At 38.4% G+C, this 25,134-nt stretch overlaps 2 protein-coding genes and 1 pseudogene across 2 annotated transcripts; all 3 read left to right on the top strand.

The window, feature by feature from the left end:
- The first annotated feature begins 112 nt into the window (after window positions 1–112).
- Window positions 113–8,015, top strand: LOC136675163 (uncharacterized; annotated as a pseudogene).
- Window positions 8,016–16,095: 8,080 nt separating this feature from the next.
- Window positions 16,096–18,534, top strand: LOC136674320 (lysozyme C-like). The gene is made up of 4 exons (XM_066650252.1): window positions 16,096–16,302; window positions 17,546–17,704; window positions 17,788–17,863; window positions 18,286–18,534. The coding sequence occupies exons 1-4, from the start codon at window positions 16,173–16,175 to the stop codon at window positions 18,350–18,352; spliced, it is 432 nt and encodes a 143-aa protein (XP_066506349.1). The 5' UTR covers window positions 16,096–16,172; the 3' UTR covers window positions 18,353–18,534.
- Window positions 18,535–20,380: 1,846 nt separating this feature from the next.
- Window positions 20,381–21,648, top strand: LOC136674321 (lysozyme C-like). The gene is given in 5 exon segments (XM_066650253.1): window positions 20,381–20,440; window positions 20,442–20,508; window positions 20,785–20,943; window positions 21,332–21,407; window positions 21,501–21,648. Coding segments are annotated over 5 exon segments (429 nt in total). The 3' UTR covers window positions 21,568–21,648.
- The last annotated feature ends 3,486 nt before the right edge of the window (window positions 21,649–25,134 follow it).

Raw genomic sequence — 25,134 nt, 5'->3', positions numbered from 1 at the left:
GCAGCTGATTATGATAAAATGCAACAGTCAAATCAGGATTTATGTTTGAGGAAGTTTAAGTGACGTTCAAAAGAAATCACAGCAGTTGCAGCAGTTCCTCCAACAGTATATATTCCACTGAGAAGTGTAAAGGAGAACACACAGGACGTTCTTCCTCATCTTGAAGCACGATGAAAGTGTGGGTTCTCCTTCTGCTGGTGACAGTGGCCAGCGCAAAGACCTTCACCCGCTGTGAACTGGCCAGGACCCTGAAGGCAGCTGGGATGTCCGGCTTTAAAGGAGTCAGTCTGGCTAACTGTGAGTGCTCTGTTGATCTATACTACAAATCAAGATGTTAGGACTTCTCAGTCAAGCTGTTTCCAGGTTGCTCTTAGTTACGAGAACAGACCTACAACTCCAGCTAGCTTTGGGCCATTAGCTGATATCACTGGATATCGGCATCATTTAAAGGGCCGATGGTATGCAATTTATTCTTTTCTGAAGTACTATCAGTGCAAAATTTATATAGCATCACTACATCAGTGTTAAGGCAATAGGCTCAGAATAAAACCCTTCTATCAAGACTCTACTCTGTGGTGCTCCTGACCGCTAAAGAACAGGGTAAAACAGTTAATAAAATATGCAGAACCAGAGATGGACTACATTCTGTAGAAAAAGAAAGGGCATTTATTAGGATTATACAATGAATGTAAAAACAAGGACATTTTAATGTTTTTTGTTTGATTGGTGTATGTCTGTTTTGTTTGTATCATTAGGCTTTAGCTTATTTGCACTAATTAAAAATGTACTTTGTGGGTAAACAACAAAGCAGTTTTGCCAGTCACTGTGGAATAAAATGTAGCTAAATTCTGTACATATAGATGTCAATTTAGTTTTCCTGATAAAGCAGAACAGCATTCAAACTACTAAATTAAGTCTACACAGAAGTGGACATGCAAAACAGCCTTCAGCTGGAGTCATACACAGCTTTTTCTTTTTTAGTTCTTTGCGAATTCCACTGGTTAACTGACCTCTCTGAATCACACATGATGCTAAAAGCTGGGACACCAAAGGTTAATATTATGTTTCCCAAAGACATTAGAATTAAAATGTTGCTTCTTTTCAAACTGATAAAACATTCACTCATTATCTGTAGGCATTTATCCAGTTCAGGGTCGCAGTGGGTCCAGAGCTAACCCAGAATCATTAGGTGCAAGGCAGGAATACACCCTGGAGTGGGCACCAGTCCTTCACAGGGCAACACACACACACACACACACACACACACACACACACGGACACTTTTGAGTCGCCAATCCACCTACTGATAAAACACCATTCAACAAATCAACACACTTGTAGGAGAACATTAATTGATCAGTTTTGTTGTACCTGCTAACAGATACCATTGTTACATATGTAACAGTTGTAACACTTGCCATATGTGCATTGCTGTGGCTGTATAAAATCTACTGTTCATTATATTTTAAAGAATGAGTATTATATTTCTATACCTATAGGGGTCTGCTTGGCTAATGCAGAGTCTTCATACAGAACCAATACCATCAACCACAACAAAGATGGCTCAACGGACTATGGCATTTTCCAGATTAACAATCGTTGGTGGTGTTCCAATGGCCAGTTTCCCAGCCACAATGGCTGTAAAATCTCCTGCAGCCGTAAGAAAAACTGTTTAATGCTTTAAAATTGATAGAAATAACCAGATTCATGTATCTATCTTAACACTTATGCTCTCCAACAGAACTAATGACTGACAACATCAACGCTGCCATCCAGTGTGCCAAGACCATAGTGAGTCAGCAGGGCATCACGGCATGGTAAGACTAAATTATCAGGCTTTAAAGGGCCCATATGTGAGGAAAATTTTGATGATTTTGATAGTTTCAATGCATACCTTTCCCTTCCAGTCCGTAAATATTGTATATGGACATTTAATGCTAGCCATACAGCAGAAAGCTTTGGAAAGACACAGGGGGAAGACTTTTAAAAGACAATGTGTTTTTAATCATGGATATCATGATTATCAGAACATCCAGAGTAGAAAAAGACTTAAGAGAGCTATCCTGACCCCATAACACAAATTGACATAGCTTTATGAGAGTGCCACAACTCGTTTGATGTTAAATAAATGACTGAATCTTTTAAAATCTTTTCTCAGGGTGGGTTGGCGTAATCGCTGCAAGAACAGAGATGTGAGCCAGTACATCGCAGGCTGTGGAGTTTAAATAAAGATTGATTCTTACTCCTACAACACAAACCATGAAAGCAGAACATGATGTCTGTTATTTCTGGAGATGTTGTGCAAGCTTAAATAATCTTTGAAAATGGTAACAATGCATTTATGCTGCACTATTGTTAATCACCTACAAAATATAATAATCAAGAAAAAAAAGAAAACACACACAAAAAAAAGAGCTTAAATAAACATAAAAAAAACACTCAATGTTTGTTTTGTTCTTGCTCAGCTCATATTTGATTTTACATTGCTAATGAAATGTCAAGTCGACTGGAAATTCAGAATACTCGGGCAAAGGTTAGAAACTTCCTGGTGAAAACACACAGGCAGTTATTGATAACACAATCTAATTCATAATCTCAGATGGAAATAATTTTAGATAAATAGCTACAGTTAGTTAATATTTAGATGAGACCTAGATCTGATGGGAATTAGGCCAAGTGAGACGAGAAAAGGTATGGTCCACGTTACAGTTGTCTGAAATCGTATTACAAACATATTTCCGGCATGAATCTATGTGTCTCTCGACAACCCGAACTCATGTTTTTAACTTTCTGAGAGGTCCAAGTCTTAAGTCACCCACAACTGGGTCCTTAGACCTCCGACCAATGGTCCTGATTATGCCCTCTTGTGGGCAAAAATGGCAATTGGGCTTTAGGTCAAATGCCACCCACCCCAACTATATAGGTCACGCCCCTCGGTGCCATTGTATGCTTAGCTGAACCTACGTATGCTTTTAGGTCCTTTACACCTTTATTTTCTACACAAAACATGGGAATTTCTTTTTTAATTAATCCGAGGAATTACATTTACGTTTCGGCATAGCTGCTCGAGATGAGGGTAGGTACATAAGCTTTGCCTGAGGTAAACAAGGACTACTGACGTGCAGACTGACCAATTAAGTGTTTACAGAGAAGGTTATCGACCAATAACGGTAGCTCTACAGTCAGACCGTCCAATTAGAAGATTTTAGGCTACTTCACCACGCCCCCTTCTCAAGCGAACCAAACGGAGTAGGGGAGGGCGGGACTAGTTTGTGAACGAAACTTCTCGAAATTCTATGTAAGCTCTAGAAAAACAAAATCCCGGACGTTTGTGAAATTCCGCCCGCGCATTTTTAAGTCTACAAAAAGAGAATATGTCCGGGTAAAAGAGAACGTCTGGTCACCCTATCTATGGTTGAATTTTAAATCTCTCCGTACTCTTTAAATAGTGCATATTTCGGGTCAGGAAAACACCTTTTTTCAAAGTGCACTAAATTTTAAAGAACGAACTGAGAAACACATCGGGACTTAAACGGATTCACGTTCACTAAGGGGTGTAGGAGACATTAAATACCTAGGTTTCTAGTGCACTAGTGATGTGTCGGTCACGAACGAACCGGTTCAAAGAGCCGGCTCTTGTAAGTGAACGATGAGAGCCGGTTCCCGTCTAAGACCGAGCCATTTTTTTCTAAGGCTTGTTATTCAACCAATCAGAGAACAACAATCAAAGCTGAGACACTTGGTTTTCCTGAATGCCAATCTGCCTTCTAGGGCTGCAACAACTAATCGATTAAAATCGATTGTTGAAATAGTTTGCGACTAATTTAATAATCGATTAGTTGGGTCTAAGTTATTATACACATAGGTCCCGTTGCTACACGTGACGAACTCTGGAAGAAGGGTTTGAAAAATGGCGGAGGCGGTCACAGCAGAGGATAATGTTAGCACAAGCAGAGAGAAAAATGTACGACCCAAGTCATCAATAGTATGGGAACACTTTACAGTAACGCTTTCAAGGAACAGCGTTAGGTGCAAAATGTGCACAGCTGATCTCATGGCACAGCAGCACAACATCACTGCATGAGGCACCTGAAAATGAAGCCTGTTGGAGCTATGTGTGAAAGAGATGAAGTATAGTAAAACAATTCTACTTTTTCTCTCACTAAAATGTTACTAGAGCCTGCTAGAGTAGTTAAAAAACGTTTGTTTTCTTAGTACATTGATATTACACTCGCGTTTAGCGAACGAGCCTTAGCTTCCCCCCGAGTTTTCTCTTCCACCTTAAATGTGTCAATGCTCGACCAGCAGTTCCAAAACAGGCCGTAGTTTTAGTCAAAGGTAACGTTAGTGACAAGTCTTTTTTCTCTCACTCAGTGTCACTAGAGCCTGCTAGAGTAGTTAAACAAGATGTCTCATTTTTAGTAAATTTATATCACTCTTGTATTTAGCGAGGTTCTCCGTTCCACCTTAAATGTGGCGGCAATTACATTCAGAGTTTAAAAAAATCAATCCAAGGATTTTTAAAAATAATATATTTAAAGCCTTTTTCAAGGTCTTTTCTGACTGGCATTGCGTGTTAGTGTTTGAGTATCACAGCCCAGTGTATATTACATTATAAGTGTATATCACATTACATACACTATGTTAAATATTGATAAATATAAAATTAATGTAACGGTTGGGTTAATTTTTCATGTATTTTTTAATAATGGTAGGTTGTACAATTACAACATTAGTTCTCTAAAATCTTAAATATCTTAACACCATCTGATCATATGTGTTAGATGAAATTCCCTTTTATTCTCAGCCCATGGCAGCATCACCCAATGTCCATTTATGTAATTTCAATTTACCTGCGTTGTTGTCTGTACTTTAGATCAGTAGTTATTAACTTAAAAAAGGTGTATGTTCATATCTACACTTTCTCTCACCTCAGATAAAAACAGTCCATCATTGCAGATTATGTTTTAAAGAAGATCTGCACACCACAGCAAGCAGCTGTTCTCACTGATGGTATCCTGAATATGCTCATAACAGACAGGAAAACAAATTTGGCTTGTCTTCCTTTTTATCCGATTAATAATCGATTAATCGAAAAAATAATTGACAGATTAATCGATTATCAAAATAATAATTAGTTGCAGCCCTACTGCCTTCCAAAAATAGTTGAAGAAAATGTTAAATCAGTTAAATGTTTGTTGACAGTTGCGGTTGTTTTAATCACTACCGTTGAATGCTGCAGAGTATTTGTTTATTTTATTACCCAGACATGGATGATAATTTAATTTAATAAGCTATTTTGTAATACCTACCTTTTGGGTTCCATTGGCTGTATTTCAGAGTTTACAAGTGATTTTTTATTAAGGTGTTTAAATAAAAATCCAGTTATTTATACAATTGAATGTGTGAGTGCAATCAGTGGGTTATTACAAGACAGCCATAAAAACAATTGACCATTGCAACACTATTTATTATTTTTAATATTGAACAATAATATTTTGTCCATATAGTCATGTAAAATGTAGGTAATATTGTTCTGTACCAGTGGAAATAAGTGGTAAAACAAAGAGCCATTTAGGAGCCGAAAGAGCCGGCTCTTTATGAAGAGCCGAACCAAAAGAGCCGAAATTCCCATCACTATAGTGCACTTTATAGTGAGTAGATAGCCATTGGATATCGAGCTCATATTTCCAGCCAATCCCTACGCAGCATGAGCCCTTAACCGCACGGCCAATCACAGGGCTAATCACAGCCAATTTACAAACAGATTTTTCTAGAGTGTTCAAGACCGGGAATAAACCTTGAGCTATGTGTTACATTAGATAAGAGTCTCCCTGCCACACATTAGTCTGGTCTTGTTTGCATGGTTTGTTTTACCTTATGTTCTTCTTATCCCGCAATAAAGAGCAGCACTCTTAGGCAGTAAGGGCTGTGACTCCACCCTCTTCTTTGAAGATGCTACAGCGATATATTTAATACAACATGAAGGTTGGGAGGTTGAGTAGAAAATCAAAGCTTTTTAAAATACTGCCTTTTTTCTAAAGAAAATAATCCTATAGTACATCACTAACAGTAATCAATAACCTCACCTAGAATGTGTTCAGCAGTGCTTATGGCATAGTAGCGGAATTATGACAAACGCATCAAGGTCTTGGTGAACTTGTAATGTTTTGTTTTTGGATTTTATGTGCATTGTATATAAACTTACACATATATGTTGAGGAAAGTAAAATGCACTTTGCAGCAGTCAACAGAAAAACTCAAGGAGAAAACACTTAACTATATTCAAGCCTTATTTTATTTAAGCCAATGCATGCTTAATGATACAAGGCCCTATTTTTCATGTCACCAACAAATGTTTGGGATATACACTTTTGATCAAACTGTTCTTTCTCCACAACCATATGTACCTGCACCCTGCCACCAAGCTATCTCATAATTCTAAGCATAAATGTGTTGTGGTTTGATTGTTGTAGATTATAAAACAAACACATTTGCTTGTCAGAACTGAATTAAGATTAAATTATTTGTTTCTCCACAAGAGCTGATTAAAAGAACATACTTTGAGAGTAGTCAAGCATGATAACATATTACAATCAAAATAGGAATTAACTCAGAAAAAGATAACGGCATGTTCACAAAAAATTCCAATACACTACATCAGTTTCTCTAGTGGTATATATTCAACAGAGCAGTGCAAAGCAGACGTCAGAACTCTGCAACATTTCTAGAGAGTTTTCCTTCGGGGGCACAATGAAGGTTTTCCTGCTAGTTCTGTTTGTGGGGGCTGCCAAGGCCATGTATTACACCAACCCTCGAACTAGTGAGCACGCTGCAAGCAGCTGGAATGGACGGCTATGCTGGTGTGAGCCTGGCTAACTGTAAGTGCTTACAAACGCAATCATGTTTTTGAACATGTCAGCTTCAGATTTATAGTTTGCTTACATCTATAGTTTAATTGTGAACTGTTTATCATATGAAAAAATATATTACATCTGAAGTACTGCAAAAAGAAAGCAACACAATCTCAAAACAATCAAATGTATTCATCTGGAAATGTACACCTTTAACACAAGTGAATATGCTTTTATAGGTGTGTAGCATATTTGTATTTTGGCTGTAAACAGTGATATTTAAAGTTGGCCTGTTATCTGTAGGGGTGTGTTTGGCCTTTGCAGAGTCCAGCTATAACACCAATGCCATCCACTATGACTCTGATGGCTCAACGGACTATGGCATTTTCCAGATCAATGACCGTTGGTGGTGTTCCAATGGCCAGTTCCCCAGCTACAATGGATGTGGAATCTCCTGCAACCGTAAGATAAACTTTCTACATCTTTCTTGACATTTATCTTTTGCAAAAGGCCATCCACTTAAATCAGCCACTGTGTTCCGATGTGAATAGTCAGAAATTCATACGAAAATGTAACATTTTTTATTGCGTTAGTAAAATAGTTCCAGCATTTAAATAATCACGTGTATGTACATCATTATTCTGTGATGCTCCAAATTTTCCATCTTGAATAGACCAACTGGAAAAAGACTAACCAGACTGTCCAGAAACTTCAAAGGTAAAGTTTAAAGCACATTCAGCAGTGGTAACTGTTTTTTTCTGTAACAGAGCTAATGAGTGATAACATCCAAGCGGAAATTGCATGTGCCAAGATCATTGTGAAACAGCAGGTCATCTCTGCATGGTAAGACTAAAGTATTCAGGTCTGAATGAACACTCTCTCTTTTTTAAATATGTAATGAATTACTTATTTATTTATCCCTCGTCTTTTTCTTAGGGTTGGTTGGCAGCTTCGTTGTGAGGGACAGGATGTGAGCCAGTACATTGCAGGTTGTGGAGTTTAAATGAAGACCATACATTGACACTTCAGGCTTAATTAAAATGTATCTTAGGGACAAAAGCAGTCAACAACAATATCAAAACATGCTACAAATCACAGTTGGAAATGGTATGACTCATCAAGACCAGTATATAACAACATAACACACACACAAAAAAAAGCATTGAATAAACTGCTTGAATATGCAAAAACACTCCAAGATTTGTTCAGAAACACACCCAACCTCTACTGAGTGTATTCCACTAAGTTTTATTCCTTGCCATTTTCACCCCAAGCCAATTCTCCCAACCATGCAATGCCAGCCATTGCTTTTTAAAATTGCCACTAACTTGTCATGGGGTATCTCTATTTTTAATCTGGCGTAGTCTTATTTATAGAAAAGGACTGTCGTTAAGAGTTTGATGCTGTATTTGTATTTAGGATTAATAGTTATTTTCTGAGACTTCCCCTATGGCTTCCCAAAAAACATAAAATCATGTTCAATTTTGCAACATTCTGATGAAGAAATCTGCTTTTACTGAAACTGAAGTTTATTGAAAGTTAACTGAAAAGCTCACAGTTAGGATAGTTTAGAAATTAAAAGAAATGTGAACTCACCCTTTTGTTTCTGTAGTAGTAAAGGTAGCAGTCATGCCTGAGCACAAACCACCTCTTTCTCCAGCCCTTTAGCAGACTGGACTTGGTGCGTTTGTGCAGGTAGCCTCTGTCACATCAGCCCAAGCAGTTTCTCCGCCAAACCACCAGAGGTCACACTCACCTGAGTTCTAACCTAGATTCCTCACCTGTCTCTAATTAGCCAAATCTTTTGTAGAGCATTTAAGCTCACAGTTTTGTTCCACAGGTTGCGAAGTATTGTTAGAAATATATTGGCAATTTTGAGCATTAGTGTTTGTATTAGCTTTTCATGGTTTCTTGAATCTGTGTTAGGAGTGCGTCCAATATCAGAGCCGATTGTCAGAGTCAGCAGATGAGGATCTTTTGAGAAACCAGGAAACAAATATATAATATCACCTGCCTAGACCACCAGCTTTTCTAAGCTTGAGTAGGTTCTTAACTAGGGAAACATGGTCTTATCAGAATAATACTTTTACAATTACTTTTATCCGTCATTGGCAACAAACAGTGTGGAAGTGTAAGAAGTTGACATGTGGTATCATGTATAAAGTTAAAAGATGTTTTAAAGTTTAAAAGAAAAGTGCTACCTACAGAAATTTTAAACTTTGCATTAACTTGTTGTTGCATTTGTATTTACAAAAGAATTTTAAAAGAAGTGTATTATAACATGAAAAAACATAAAATGTGTGCCAGAATTTCAGCATGCTGATGTCTGACAGCAGACTGTTTATCCTAGTAGTAAATCTGAGGTTTTGACCTGAATTGCACTTCCCAAAGTAGTGATTGGAGCTTTACTACATCCTTGTGAACATGCTAATAAACATTACCTTGTCGGGCAATGTCAGCTGCCTCAGAGGGTGGCACACTCGTGACATCAATACCAACAATGTTAAGCAGACTGAAACTAGGCCAGCTATTCTCTATTTGTTGAGTGCTTCATGCTGATCAAAGATTTCTTATCTACTTGTGTCAACTTCAGTAACAACAATTGGTTTGGAGAACTGGATTCTGAAACCCTACGGGTACTCTCCCATTCCTTTACTGATTTTTACAGTTCGCTCCCAAACTGAAAAGAAAAAAAAAAACATAGCTGATAATTCTACTACTTAAACAGTCCTCTGTCTTTCATCATTTGTCTCATTTCTTGATTATTGTCAGTAGAATGCTCCTGGCAGAATCAAATCATTTCATGAGCATATGAGGCTTTCCCTTCCAGGACACTCAGAACCAAAATGGTCCAGCAAATCTCCGGCCAAGCTAATTCCGTGGCTATTTTCTCAACGGCATCAAAAAATACAACTACCTCGTCTTCCTGAAATTTTGGCATTAGACATAGACATTTGGATACATCAAACTGAGTCTCATGTCTACGCTGCTGTTGACTCTTCAACTGCGAGAGTTTAACCTTCTCCAACTCAGTCTTAGCTAGCACCAGATCCCTCAATCTATTCTTCTCCTTCTCTCGCGTATCCCTATTGGCTTGTTCCCTAGCCAATCTTTCCTCAATGACGGAGTCACTCAAACGTAGGGACTGAATAAGACAATCTACTACCTCATTTATTTTTACTCTGAATCAACCTCAATCTAATAATATTCACAAAGCTGAAGCAACTGAGGCTTCTTTAATTTTACTCAGTCGGATCTTTGCAGATCGGCATGGATAAAACTTTCCGGCTCAAACTGAGACATTTTTGGGAGAAAATAAAAAAAAACAAAAGCCCCCCAGCAGATATGAGGAAAGACCAGAGTCCCCTAACACTAAGGCTACTAAAATTCAAAGATCAAGAGGTAACCTATATTCCCCTATTGGCCTAAAATCGCTAAGTAGCACCAAAGTATGAGTACAAAAACTAAAAGTACCTAACAATTTTTGCCAAATTACTTCAAGTCCTCTCATAGGACTTCTGAAAGAAGACATACAACTCAAATCCCCAAAGTAGGCCACAATTTCCAACAAGTCTTTTTGAGTCAAAACAATAGCACCAAATCAGATTTCCTGAGAGCTCAACCAAACATACCCAATTACCAAAGGTCTAGACTGTATACAATCAAACAAATCTGCAGTCCAATACCCACTAAAACGATAGGCTATCGAAATCCTCCAACAAACAGCATGGGTAACAGCTTAGCAACAGCCTTAGCAAACTGCCAACAGCCTTAAACAACCACTAACAGCCTTAGAAAGCAACCAAAAGCCTTAGCAAACAGCTAAAACAAACACTCAATTATAGTTTTTGTCTTAATGTTTCTCAAGGGTACAGCTTCTGGAAATCTAGACACATCCAATATATTGAGCAGATACACATGACCCTTTTTTTGCCTTGGGCAAAGGCAAAGGCCCAACACAATCTATCATCACTCACAAAAATGGTTCTTCCACCACAGGAAGAGGACACAGTGGTGCACAAGGCACTTTTTGATTTGGCTTTCAGGCTAGCTGACAAGCATGACGTGTCCAACAGAAGGAGACTACATCTTGATGCATCTTTGGCCAATAAAAATAATGCAAGACTCTCTCTTGGGTCTTACAAATACCCACATGCCCTGCCATGAGTGCTTCATGGGCCAAGCGCAACACTTCAAACCTAAAATTCTTCAGCAACACAGTCTTCTCAACAACACTCCAATCCTCAGCAGCAGGACAATAAGGAGGCCTCCACTTCCGCATAAGCACTCCCTGATGTATATAGAAGCCCTCTGCTGACTCCTCCAGTGTACCAGCCCCCTTACACAATGAGACCAGCCCAGGGTCCTCCTTCTGCTCCTTGATTAAAGTTTCCATATCAAACTGAGCTGCATCAGATAAACCTAGTTTTACAAAGAAGGTATCTCCGAGCTCAATTCCTGCCTCCTCCTGCCCTCTCTGTGGAACCACCACCTTGGGACAAGACTGGGCAAGGATAACGACAGGCTGAAAACACCTCAGAATACTCCCTGGCCAAAGCCTCTTTTTCTGGTACCTCACATGGCATGTGACTAATTAAAGGGGTTACCAACACAGGGGGGCCAACACCCCAGCAAGATCATTCCCTAATAGCATAGAAACTCCAGGGACTGGTCATTGTAGTGTGATATGATGAATGTCTTTTAATTTCTAATAAGAAATTGTGAATGTTTTATTTTAAATACCCAAATTTTAGCTCGTCTCAGCGACATCCTCTCCTTGCACAAGCAGATGGAAGGTGAGATAAACCTCCAGAGCAGGCTCGTAAAACCCCCTCCAAGGACATTTTTTTATGACTTAAGGACCACAGGGTCAAGAAAAGAATGCAGCAAGACACACACACTCAATCTTCATTGAAACTCGCAATGCCCTCTTACACCTTTTTAAAGACTGTTAACTCTAAAAGACTCAAACATCCCAAAGTTCTTACATGGAAAACAAGTTGTATATGGGCACAACTGTTTGAAATTAATTCCATTTGGAAAATCAAAATGGGTGGGATTAATTTACATGTGTTTAAGTCATTTTTGTTTATATGAATTTATGTAGAACCAAGGTAGCCATATACTATGTGTGTAGTTGCTTGATAATTATGTAGAACATGGTTGTCTTAATGATATTACTTTGTGTTAGCATCTAATCTTTTATATTGCAAAAGCATGATTCAGAATTCTGGGATGCTCAGGAATTGTCTTCAAGTCTTTGTCTTGTCAAGGGTCATAAATTCTCTGTGATGCCACTACCAAGGTATAGGAAACAGCCAATCAGGAGCAAGAAATGCTCCAATTCTCCCTCATTGAGGATGAATCAGGTATTCGGGTGGGTTTTCTAAACTCTGGTAAAAGCCAGTCACACACCACACTTAATGCACACTCTCTGTTTAACACTCCTCTGAGACACAATCTTCGAGAATTTTGGAGAGGAAGACGTTTTTCTGAAGAACGTCTCTCCTGCTTCCAGCAGACAATGCTTTTTCTTAGACAGGGTAGTCAAAGAGCTCTCCTGACCTGTTTCATGGCTCTCTTCAACAGTCTTGGGCCCCTTGTGGTCCAGAGAGAACTGACTTCTCTATATTAATGTTGTCCAGATAGAAACTATAGATTAAGAAAAGCTAATCTCACAAGGCGGCAGATCAACGATGACAAAGAATCCCCACAGAGACCTACAGAACACCACCAGCTCCGACGGCTGCATCTGAAAGCCTTGGGAGAAAAGGAACACCCGCAGTTGCAACCTACAAGGCCCGCGTTTGCAATTCTCCAGGAAGTTGTGCTGGAAGGCACCATCAGCGACATGCTCCCTGTCCATCTCCGGATACGTAAGGTCACATGGTCTCATGTGTCTCATGGCTCATGGGTTGGTACTGAAAGTTTGCTGGGATAAACAATAGCCTTTCTTAGAACTTAGGGCAATAATTATCATAGAGAAATTCCATCATATATTAATCTCCCTGTTCCCTCATATATTGCTTTAATCCATTTTATTATATGAATGTCTAATCAATATTCATTATTTGATATTATTATTAATAAACCAGTTGTGTAACCAATCCTTGGTTATTTGTTTGTGTGTGCACCTTTCTTGTATAGAATTATAACTTCTAGTTCAGATTCAATTTCAGAGTCAAGAACCCATGGCGGGTGTCACGCCCTTGTCTCGTCATGTCTGTTTTCCCCGGTCATGTGCTTTTAGCACATGGCTATGTTTTGTTTATGTCCTTGTCTCCGCCCTTGTCCCACCTTTGTTCCGCCTCCTCGTCCGTGTCATGTGTTAACCCGTCCTCCTCGTTATCTGTCCAGGTGTGTCTCGTTTGTGTCAGTATTTAAGCCCTCTTGTCTCACGTCGTACATTTCACCTTTCTCTAGTCGGTCATGTTTTCTAGTCTGTCCGTCTGCCTCCACAGTTTCTCCGTGTTTGTTTTCCTAGTTGTTGTTTCCTGTTGCAGTTTCTTTTCCTCTGTCGTTATTTTGTTAACTCTTTAGTCTGTCAGTCCAGTTTGCCCTGTTTAGTTCACCGTGTTTAATTTAGCCTGCTTTGCTCCCTGTTTGTTTTTGTTCTCTTTAGGTCTTGTTGTTTGTTATATTTCGATATTAAAAAACCCTGTGTTTTAGCAAGTGCGTCCGCTTCCGTCAGTCCGCCAAATGATCCGTGACAGCGGGTCAATGAGCATAATTCATTAATAATAGTTAATTCTAGCTAATTCTGCTGTATAATATGGGAAGATGGCCTTCTTGTCTAAGTTAAAATTAAGACAGGCAAGGAGACTACATATTAGTTAATGGCCCCCAAACATGGAGCTTAGAAAAATGAATTAAATAATTATCATTGACTCCGCTATGTAGTGCTAATGCCACTGCAACATGTGCATACTATTTCCACTACATAATGATGGCACTTCTGCTACATTAACATAGCCATTTGCCAAGTTAGAGGTTAGGTACACTTTATACAATGGCATGGCACCAAACATACCTGCCACACCCTGAATCAACACCGAGGAGTCCTCCGCACTTGAAGCCAGCAAATCAAGAACCCCTTGTAACAACAAGGACTGAACTGCACCAGTGTCACTCAAAACTTTAATTTTGGTGTCTGGCTCCCCAGAACCAATGGACACTGTACCCAAGGAGAGAAACCCATCATACAGAGAGGGGGTTATTTCAGACTCAGGATCCACACAACTAATAGTCCCCTCTGAACCAACTACTAGTATCACAGATATTGAAGAGTCAGTATAAGACCCACTTTTGCACTTCTGCAGAACTGGACAACCTGATTTCATATGACAACCTGATTTCACATTTCCCATGACTTTTAGTCTCAACTGATTTGACCTCTATATTAGCTTTTCTTCAACCACCAACCACTGATCTCTCTTTTACTCTCGACTCCTTATGGGTAAGTTCATAAGTATCCGCCATCATAGCAGCCTTTTTAACTCCAATTGCCCCATGCTCATGTCCACTTCCAAATGGACAGGTAGACTATTTATCTGTTCCATAAGAGCAAGCTGTTTTAAATCTGCAAATGTATAAACTTCACATTCAGTCTTTTTGAGTCAATACAATAGCGCCAAATCGGATTTCCTGAGAACTCAACCAAACATACCCAATTACCAAAAGGTCTAGACTGTATACAATCAAGCAACTCTGCAGTCCAATACCCCCTAAAACAATATCCAAACCCTCCAACAAACAGCATGGCTAACAGCTTAGCAACAGCCTTAGCAAACCGCCAACAGCCTTAACCAACCTCTAACAACCTTAGCAAACATCCAACAACCTTAGCAAACATCCAACAGCCTTAGCAAACAACCCAAAGCCTTAGCAAACAACCAACAGCCTTAGCAAACAGCTAACAGCCTTAGCAACCTTTACCCACAACAGAGCACAAAGCTATCAAATTACCAACACAGCCAAAAATTAGATCAAAATTAATCACAGGACGAGCCCCACTTGCTACAAACCACTAGCTAACCCCTTTACACCAGAAGCTGTCTAGAGGAAAGAAGGTCAGTTAACTATAGTGTCCCTAACCTAAAGAGTATTGTTTGCAAGTACCCCAATATGAAAGTAAGGTGTAGAAAGCTATTATGACTAGGGTGACCAGACGTCCTCTTTTACCCGGACATGTCCTCTTTTTTAGACTTAAAAAAATGTCCGGGCGGAATTTCAAAAACGTCCGGGATTTTGTTTGTCTAGAGCTTACATAGAATTTCTAGAAGCGTTTTGTTCACAAACTAGTCCCACCCTCCCCTACTCCGTTTGGTTCACTTGAGTGAGAAGGGGGAGTGGTGAAGTAGCCTAAAATCTTCTGATTGCACGGTCTGACTGTAGAGACTGTAGCTACCGTTATTGGTTGATAACCTTCTCTGTAAACATTTAATTGGTCAGTCTGCACTTTAGTAGTCCTTGTTTACGTCAGGCAAAGCTCATGTACATACCCTCATCTCAAGCAGCTATGCCAAAATGTAAATGTGCCGAAATGTAAAAGTTCTTGGATGAATTAAAAAAGAAATTCCCATAGCAAATAAAGGTGTAAAGGACCTAAAAGCACACATAGGTTCAGCTAAGCATACAACTGCAGCGAGGGGCGTGACCTCATCACCCCCCTCACCCTTCCGAGACGTGTCCTCTTTTTCACCATCTCAGATCTGGTCACCCTAGTTTAAACAAAAATCTTACTGATTTAACTCCCTTTATGTTCAAGGTCTTGTCAGTTGCAAAAGAAAAATCATCAGCTTCTGCATTTAGCATAATAGAAACTGATAAAGGGCCTAACTGGAGCAGAAATAGAAGAACTGCAAAAATTTCACAGAAACACATTCCAAACAAGCTGCCACAGAGTTATTTAATGTGTGTGTGATGATGTGGAGTCAGAATCATGTGAAGAGACACCCTCTTCTATTTCAGGATGCACTCCATCCTTGCTCAGCAAATGCAAACACAGTTTGTGGCCTGAAGTGTTTCTGTATATTTATCTCAAATAAAATTAATAGTGCTGTGGTTTCTGGCTGTAGATGTAAAAAGGACAGTGCTGTAAGTCCTGCCCAGCTCTACTCAAACAAAAGTATTTGTTTGCCCCGCAGCACTAAACAAAGAAGCAGCTGATTCTGAGAAAATGCAACAGTCAAATCAAGATTTATGTTTGAGGTGACATTCAAAAGAAATCCCAGCAGTTGCAGCAGTTCCTCCAACAGTATATATTTCACTGAGAAGTGTAAAGGAGAACACACAGGACGTTCTTCCTCATCTTGAAGCATGATGAAAGTGTGGGTTCTCCTTCTGCTGGTGACAGTGGCCAGCGCAAAGACATTCACCCACTGTGAACTGGCCAGGATCCTGAAGGAATCTTGGATGTCCAGCTATGCAGGACTCAATCTGGCTAACTGTGAGTGCTCTGTTGATCTATACTACAAATCAAGATGTTAGGACTTCTCAGTCAAGCTGTTTCCAGGTTGCTCTTAGTTAGGAGAACAGACCTACAACTCCAGCTAGCCTTGGGCCATTAACTGATATCACTGGATATCGGCATCATTTAAAGTGCAGATGGTATGCAGATTATTATTTTCTGAAGTAGTATCAGTGTAAAACTTATATAGCACAACTACAGTGTTAAGGCAATAGGTGAGAATAAAACCCTTCTATCAAAACCCTATTCTGTGGTGCTCCTGACCACTAAAGAACAGGGTATAACTACTCCACAATCACAGGGTAAAACAGTTAATAAAATATGCAGAACCAGAGATGGACTACATTCTGTAGAAGAAAAAGGTGCATTTATTAGGATTATACAATGAATGTAGAAACAAGGACATTTTAATATTTTTTGTTTGATTGGTGTATGTCTTTGTGTTGTTTGTATCATTAGGCTGTAGCTTATTTGCACTAATTAAAAATGTACTTTGTGGGTAAACAATAAAGCAGTTTTGCCAGTCACTGTGGAATAAAATGCTAAATTCTGTACATATAGATGTGAATTCAGTTTTCCTGATAAAGCAGAACAGCATTCAAACTACTAAATTAAGTCTACACAGAAGTGGACATGCAAAACAGCCTCCAGCTGGAGTCATACACAGCTTTTTCTTTTTTATTTCTTTGCGAATTCCACTGGTTAACTAGGTCTCTCTGAATCACACATGATGCTTAAAAGCTGGGACACCAAAGGTTAGTATTATGGGTGCCCAAAGACATGGAAATTAAAATGTTGCTTCTTTTTAAACTGATAAAATATTCACTCAATATCTGTAAGCGCTTATCCAGTTCAGGGTCGCAGTGGGTCCAGAGCCTACCCAGAATCATTGGGTGCAAGGCAGGAATACACCCTGGAGGGGGCACCAGTCTTTCACAGGGCAACACACACACACACACACACACACACACACATACACATACACACACACTCACACCTACAGACGCTTTTGAGTCGCCAATCCACCTACTGATAAAACACCATTCAACAAATCAACACACTTGTAGGAGAACATTAATTGATCAGTTTTGTTGTACCTGCTAACAGATACCATTGTTACATATGTAACAGTTGTAACACTTGCCATATGTGCATTGCTGTGGCTGTATAAAAACTGTTCATTATATTTTAAAGAATGAGTATTATATTTCTATACCTATAGGGGTCTGCTTGGCTAATGCAGAGTCTGAATACAAAACCAATGCCATCAACCACAACAAAGATGGCTCAACGGACTATGGCATTTTCCAGATTAACAATCGTTGGTGGTGTTCCGATGGCCAGTTTTCCAGCCACAATGGCTGTCAAATCTCCTGCAGCCGTAAGAAAAACTGTTGAGTGCTTTAAAATCGACAGAAAGAACCAGATTCATGTATCTATCTTAACACTTATTCTCTCCAACAGAACTAATGACTGACAACATCAGCGATGCCATCCAGTGTGCCAAGACCATAGTGAGTCAGCAGGGCATCTCGGCATGGTAAGACTAAACTAAAACAAATCTGATGATTTTGATGGTTTCAATACATACAATTCCCTTCCAGTCCATAAATATTGTATATGGAAATATAATGCTAGCCATACAGCAGAAGGCTTTGGAAAGACACAGGGGGGAAACTTTTAAAAGACAATGTGTTTTTAATCATGGATAACTATGCAAAGACTTGGAGCCTTGCAAAGTCATCAGCCAAGGCCAAACTCTTATGCTAATATTAAAACATGATGTATTTTTGTCAGAACATCCAGAGAAGAAAAAGACTTAAGGCAGCTATCCTGACCCCATAACACAAATTGACTTATCCTGATATTAGATGTTTGTCAAAAAAAAAAAACATATATAAGGTCTTAATCTTACAGCTGGATGTTAAATAAATGACTGAATCTTTTAAAATCCTTTCTCAGGGTGGGTTGGAATAATCACTGCAAGAACAAAGATGTGAGCCAGTACATCGCAGACTGTGAAGTTTAAATAAAGATTGATTCTTACTCCTACAACACAAACCATGAAAGCAGAACATGATGTCTGTTATTTCTGGAGATGTTGTGCAAGCTTAAATAATCTTTGAAAATGATAACAATGCATTTATGCTGCACTATTGTTAATCACCTACAAAATATAATAATCAAGAAAAAAAAGAAAACACACACAAAAAAAGAGCTTAAATAAACATAAAAAACACTCAATGTTTGTTTTGTTCTCGCTCAGCTATATCTATTTGATTTTACATTGCTAATGAAATGTCAAGTCTAGACTGGAAATTCAGAATACTCAGTCAAAGGTTAGAAACCTCCTGGTGAAAACATGTATGCACAAGCAGTTAAAACAATCTAATTCATAATCTAAGATGGAAATAACTTTAGATAAATAGCTACAATTAGCTAAAATTGAGATGAGACCTAGATCTGATGGGAATGAGGTCAAGTGAGACGAGAAAAGGTATGGTCCACTTTACAGTTGTCTGAAATCGTATTACAAACATATTTCCGGCATGAATCTATGTGTCTCTCGACAACCCGAAGTCTTAAGGAGGGTTAGATCGAACCATATAATCGTTTTAATTAGGGAATTCGGCTGATTACAGTACATTAGCAGACAGCTTTTCAGCACCCACAACTGGGTCCTCAGACCTCCGACCAAAGGTCCTTATTGTGCCCTCTTGTGGGCAAAAAAGGCAATTGGGCTTTAGGTCAAATGCCACCCACCCCAACTATATAGGTCTGCATGTCGATCTATGGTTTGAATCTCTCATTACTCTTTAAATAGTACATATTTCGGGTCAGGAAAACACCTTCTTTCAAAGTGCACTAAATTTTAAAGAACGAACTGAGAAACACATCGGGACTTTTGCACATCGGGTGTAGGAGACATTAAATACCTAGGTTTCTAGTGCACTTTGTAGTGTGTAGATAGCCATTGAAAATCGAGCCCATATTTTCAGCCAATCCCTACGCAGCATGAACACTTAACTGCCCGGCCAATCACAGGGCTATTTAGCAGCCAATTTACAAACAGGGTTTTCTAGAAAGTTCTAGAGAGGGGGAAGAAACCCAGGTAGAGAATTGTTCACTGTCCTTGAGGTGTGTGTTACACTGGATAAGAGTCTCCCTGCCACACATTAGTCTGGTCTTGTTTGTATGGTTTGTTTTTACCTTATGATTTTCTTATCCCGCAATAAAGAGCAGCACTATTAGGCAGTAAGGGCTGTGACTCCACCCTCTTCTTTGAAGATGCTGCAGCGATATATTTAATACAACGTGAAGGTTGGGAGGTTGAGTAGAAAATCAAAGCTTTTTAAAATTCTGCCTTTTTTTTCAAAAGGAAATAATCCTACAGTACATCACTAACAGTAATCAATAACCTCACCTAGAATGTGTTCAGCAGTGCTTATGGCATAGTAGCAGAATTTTATGTTTTGTTTTTGGATTTTATGTGCATTGTATATAAACTTACACATATATGTTGAGGAAAGTAAAATGCACTTTGCAGCAGTCAACAGAAAAACTCAAGGAGAAAACACTTAACTATCTTCAAGCCTTATTTTATTTAAGCCAATGCATGCTTAATGATACAAGGCCCTATTTTTCATGTCACCAACAAATGTTTGGGATATACACTTTTGATCAAACTGTTCTTTCTCCACAACCATATGTACCTGCACCCTGCCACCAAGCTATCTCATAATTCTAAGCATAAATGTGTTGTGGTTTGATTGTTGTAGATTATAAAACAAACACATTTGCTTGTCAGAACTGAATTAAGATTAAATTATTTGTTTCTCCACAAGAGCTGATTAAAAAAAACATACTTTGAGAGTAGTCAAGCATGATAACATATTACAATCAAAGTAGGAATTAACTCAGAAAAAGATAACGGCATGTTCACAAAAAATTCCAATACACTACATCAGTTTCTCTAGTGGTATATATTCAACAGAGCAGTGCAAAGCAGACGTCAGAACTCTGCAACATTTCTAGAGAGTTTTCCTTCGGGGGCACAATGAAGGTTTTCCTGCTAGTTCTGTTTGTGGGGGCTGCCAAGGCCATGTATTACACCAACCCTCGAACTAGTGAGCACGCTGCAAGCAGCTGGAATGGACGGCTATGCTGGTGTGAGCCTGGCTAACTGTAAGTGCTTACAAACGCAATCATGTTTTTGAACGTGTCAGCTTCAGATTTATAGTTTGCTTACATCTATAGTTTAATTGTGAACTGTTTATCATATGAAAAAATATATTACATCTGAAGTACTGCAAAAAGAAAGCAACACAATCTCAAAACAATCAAATGTACTCATCTGGAAATGTACACCTTTAACACAAGTGAATATGCTTTTATAGGTGTGTAGCATATTTGTATTTTGGCTGTAAACAGTGATATTTAAAGTTGACCTGTTATCTGTAGGGGTGTGTTTGGCCTTTGCAGAGTCCAGCTATAACACCAATGCCATCCACTATGACTCTGATGGCTCAACGGACTATGGCATTTTCCAGATCAATGACCGTTGGTGGTGTTCCAATGGCCAGTTCCCCAGCTACAATGGATGTGGAATCTCCTGCAACCGTAAGATAAACTTTCTACATCTTTCCTTAAAATCATCAAGGAGTAGTTGGTGTAACCATATAATTGATATGTGAGCAAAGTATTATAGGTTTTTTTCTTGACATTTATCTTTTGCAAAAGGCCATCCACTTAAATCAGCCACTGTGTTCCGATGTGAATAGTCAGAAATTCATACGAAAATGTAACATTTTTTATTGCGTTAGTAAAATACTTCCAGCATTTAAATAATCATGTGTATGTACACCATTATTCTGTGATGCTCCAAATCTATCTTGAATCTTTCTATCTTGAATAGACCAACTGGAAAAAGACTAACCAGACTGCCCAGAAACTTCAAAGGTAAAGTTTAAAGCACATTCAGCAGTGGTAACTGTTTTTTCTGTAACAGAGCTAATGAGTGATAACATCCAAGCGGAAATTGCATGTGCCAAGATCATTGTGAAACAGCAGGTCATCTCTGCATGGTAAGACTAAAGTATTCAGGTCTGAATGAACACTCTCTCTTTTTTAAATATATAATGAATTACTTATTTATTTATCCCTCATCTTTTTCTAAGGGTTGGTTGGCAGCTTCGTTGTGAGGGACAGGATGTGAGCCAGTACATTGCAGGTTGTGGAGTTTAAATGAAGACCATACATTGACACTTCAGGCTTAATTAAAATGTATCTTAGGGACAAAAGCAGTCAACAACAATATCAAAACATGCTACAAATCACAGTTGGAAATGGTATGACTCATGAAGACCAGTATATACCAATATAACAATATAACAAAACAAAGCATTGAATAAACTGCTTGATAATGCAAAAACACTCCAAGATTCTTTCATCAAAAAAAAGAAAAAAAGAAATGCTGACTATATTATCTTTCATTTCATATCTAAAATGCAAACTAAAAAAAAGCTGCATTTCTCTAGAATAAAAAAACAGCATACAAAGATGTTATTGTGATTTCTTTCAAAATATACAGCAAAATGGATTGAAAATGAAATTATTATTTTAAAAAGGTAAAGGATTAATCACTGTATCGTTACATAAACTAAACATATTACTTGTTCAGTACTGTCAAATAAATAGGTAAAGAATCAGGTCATTTCACACACATTTTAAAGACATGCCCATAAAAGTATATGTTGAAAATAATTTGAAATAACAAATTATTTATAAAAGCTCATACAAAAGTGAGCTAGTGCACAAATGAATTCAAACACAGTGTTACACAAATTGTTACTGTTATTGTAACCTCTTTGTTGTATTCAAATGTCCATATTATATTTGCCGTCAGGTTTATTTATGAATCAGGACAAGATGCTCTGCAACTTCGGCAATTTCATATTACCTTGATCTAATACACCAGATTTTATATTCTGAAAAGCTTGGTAATGACAGTTGACTCAGTGGAGTTGGATTAAGGAAAGCATACATTCCCCCCTTCCCCAAAGGCTTTAACCTTCTCACATTCTTGTGGCCTCAGGTGGGCGACTCATGTAGTCTTGAATTGCCTGATGCAAAGGCAGCCATTTCCCTATGGATGTCTTTATGGCCCCTATCCACCTGAAAATGTGGTAGGAAAAAAAGAACCGTGAGTTCATGCTCTCCTAATTTATACATGAAAAAATAAACTAATTTTAAATAAAAATGATTTAGGTTATAATGCAGGTTAATGTAAAGAGGTTTGTATTGCATTTTCATTATTATTGTTAAGCAAAGTGTAAAAAGCAGATACTTAAATGGTGGATGAAAGAAATATGCAGCATCTCAAAAACTGTATTTTTACTTAATTTAATCTTACTGTTTTCACATTATTATCACACTCTGAATCTTTTTTATCAAAACCTAATCAGAATTGGTAAGCGGACATTTCCCACTCTGATTTTGCCTAACCTATAAATAATGTCTGATATTTATTTATCATTAATGCTACAATGCAGTCCCAAATGAGGCTTAATCTTCACCTGGGAAACCAGCTCACAAAGTTTATTTATTTCATTTGTCAGTGCAGGTTAATTATACTCAATTTTACTAGGTCATTTTTTCAAATGAATTGCTATTTTCTACCGTTTGTTTTCATTGGCATTTTCAGCACACACGTAGAACACTTTGAACTCCTCAGATGGGTGTTTGAGCTCGATGGTGGATCTTTTGGATCCGAAAGGCTGTTCCTTCACTATGTAGCCATGCAGATAAATCCCACCTGTGGTTATTGAAAGGCCAAACACAGTCAAACTTAGTGTACATTCAAAATCACAAAAGCCATTTGTTATCTAGAAAAGAACAAAAGAATTTGTAGTAACACCTTATTAATAGTCATTGTGTGTAGGGCTACATTACAACTAGTCAGACACTCTTAAGGAGTAGAGGTGGGCGGATCAATCCAAATATCGATAATATCGATACCAACGCTGGTACTGGTATTGATCAATGCTTGTGTAAAAAGATCGATATTCGAGTTTTTTTCCTCTCCCACTGCTCTCCTGCTAAAGTCTGTGTGTGACTCAGCGCAGACCAGCGTCCCCGCTCTTTTGTTATTGCTCCGAGACGCAGCAAAGTCTAGCGGTATCGCTAGATCGATTTTGCATGCTGCGAAACAGGCGGCAGATATCCAATCAGAATGCAGAATCCTGACAGTGAGGCCAAAGTAACGTACTAATGCTGCGTTCGAGTGATGTCGGAAACTCGGAAATACCATTTTTCTGACTTGTAAATTGCACACGAACGGCGGACAAAGACGTATTTAACACTGGTAAACTTGGGATTCTAGATGATACATGAGTTTACGAGATGCGAGGTATATCGTGACATTTTACCTGTTCCCCTGGAGAAAATGGCAAATATGCACTTGAATAGTTTTATTGTGCATGTTTTCTGTAAATAAAAGCCAAATATTATGATCAGATTTGTTATTAATCAAAAAACGTTTAGTTGTTATTTAATGATAAATCACTTTTGGGGGACATGTTGTGTAAAGTGAGTAGATCTTCAGCGAAGCACGCGAACGCAGTGAAGTCGTATTTACAACTTAACCGCCCAATATATACAACCTTCCGATGAGCACCCAAACGTAGTATGACTGTATCACACGCTTTGTCAAATTGTGGGCGGAGCATCTGTGGCTAAGACGACATGACAAATGACAACATAAACATCTATAGATAAATGCCGACATACGTTGATTTTTATAAAAAACTGTTTTTTAAAGTGTCACAAGAACTAATGATTGTTGGAATACGCATTTGAAATGTTTATATATCGTTATTTTCTGATAGTAAAATGTTATATATTTTTTGTAGCTTTAATTTTTTATTAAATATTCCAGGTTTATCCTCTATCTCTTCAAGTTGGGTGGATTAAGCCAAAAATAAACAGACAGTATAAAAGCAGATAATATAAAATGATTTTTAGTACATAATAAAGTGTGTTTTTTTGGCAATACATTCATAAATGTGTCATCAGGTTGCAATTTCATAAAATATGTTGTAGATAAGGCATACCGACTGCATAGGTTGAGCGAATGCTGGCATAGAAGTAAAGGCATCCATCTTTTAAGATGCAGTAGTGCTGTACCCATGAGTCTTTGTTTCTATCATGCAGGTGAAGCAGGCCAAGGCACTCTGGGTTCTTCACGGCCAGAGGAGGCAAGTTCGAGTTGTGGCGAGTTGCGTCCACCCACACGTGGTTCTGCAACATGAATCATCACCGTTATGGACTGGACTGTCTCCATAGCAACAGTGGTGAGGCTATCACATACTTAAAAAAAAGTCACTGTTCTTTGTTCTCTGCAGCTGTGCAGCTTAATAGTGTCATGTGTTGTGATTAGATGCATGCTATGGTTACTAATTATTCAATGGATTACTGTAGGCCATTATACTATTCTTCAGAAATAACACATCCATGTCTGTATTTATCAAGGGAGTGGGGTGTATGTTGGGGGTGGGGGTGGACAGACAACATGCACTGAATGATTCATTGATCTCTCTTCAAAGATAAACCAGTCCAGATGTAGGTGGTCCATGTTTGTTATATTACTTTTCTGAGGTTGAAGTTCTGAGCACATAAATATATATATATATATATATATATATATATATATATTTTTTTTTTTTTTTTACCTGAGTGATGGGGTGAACTGCTCGTTCCATGGCCTCCAACCACCTGAGAAAAAAGTGATCTTGTTAAAGCACTTCAATATTA

Source organism: Hoplias malabaricus, chromosome 18, assembly GCF_029633855.1.
Source record: "Hoplias malabaricus isolate fHopMal1 chromosome 18, fHopMal1.hap1, whole genome shotgun sequence".
NCBI lineage: Eukaryota > Metazoa > Chordata > Actinopteri > Characiformes > Erythrinidae > Hoplias > Hoplias malabaricus.
This window is presented reverse-complemented; position numbering and strand designations above follow the sequence as displayed.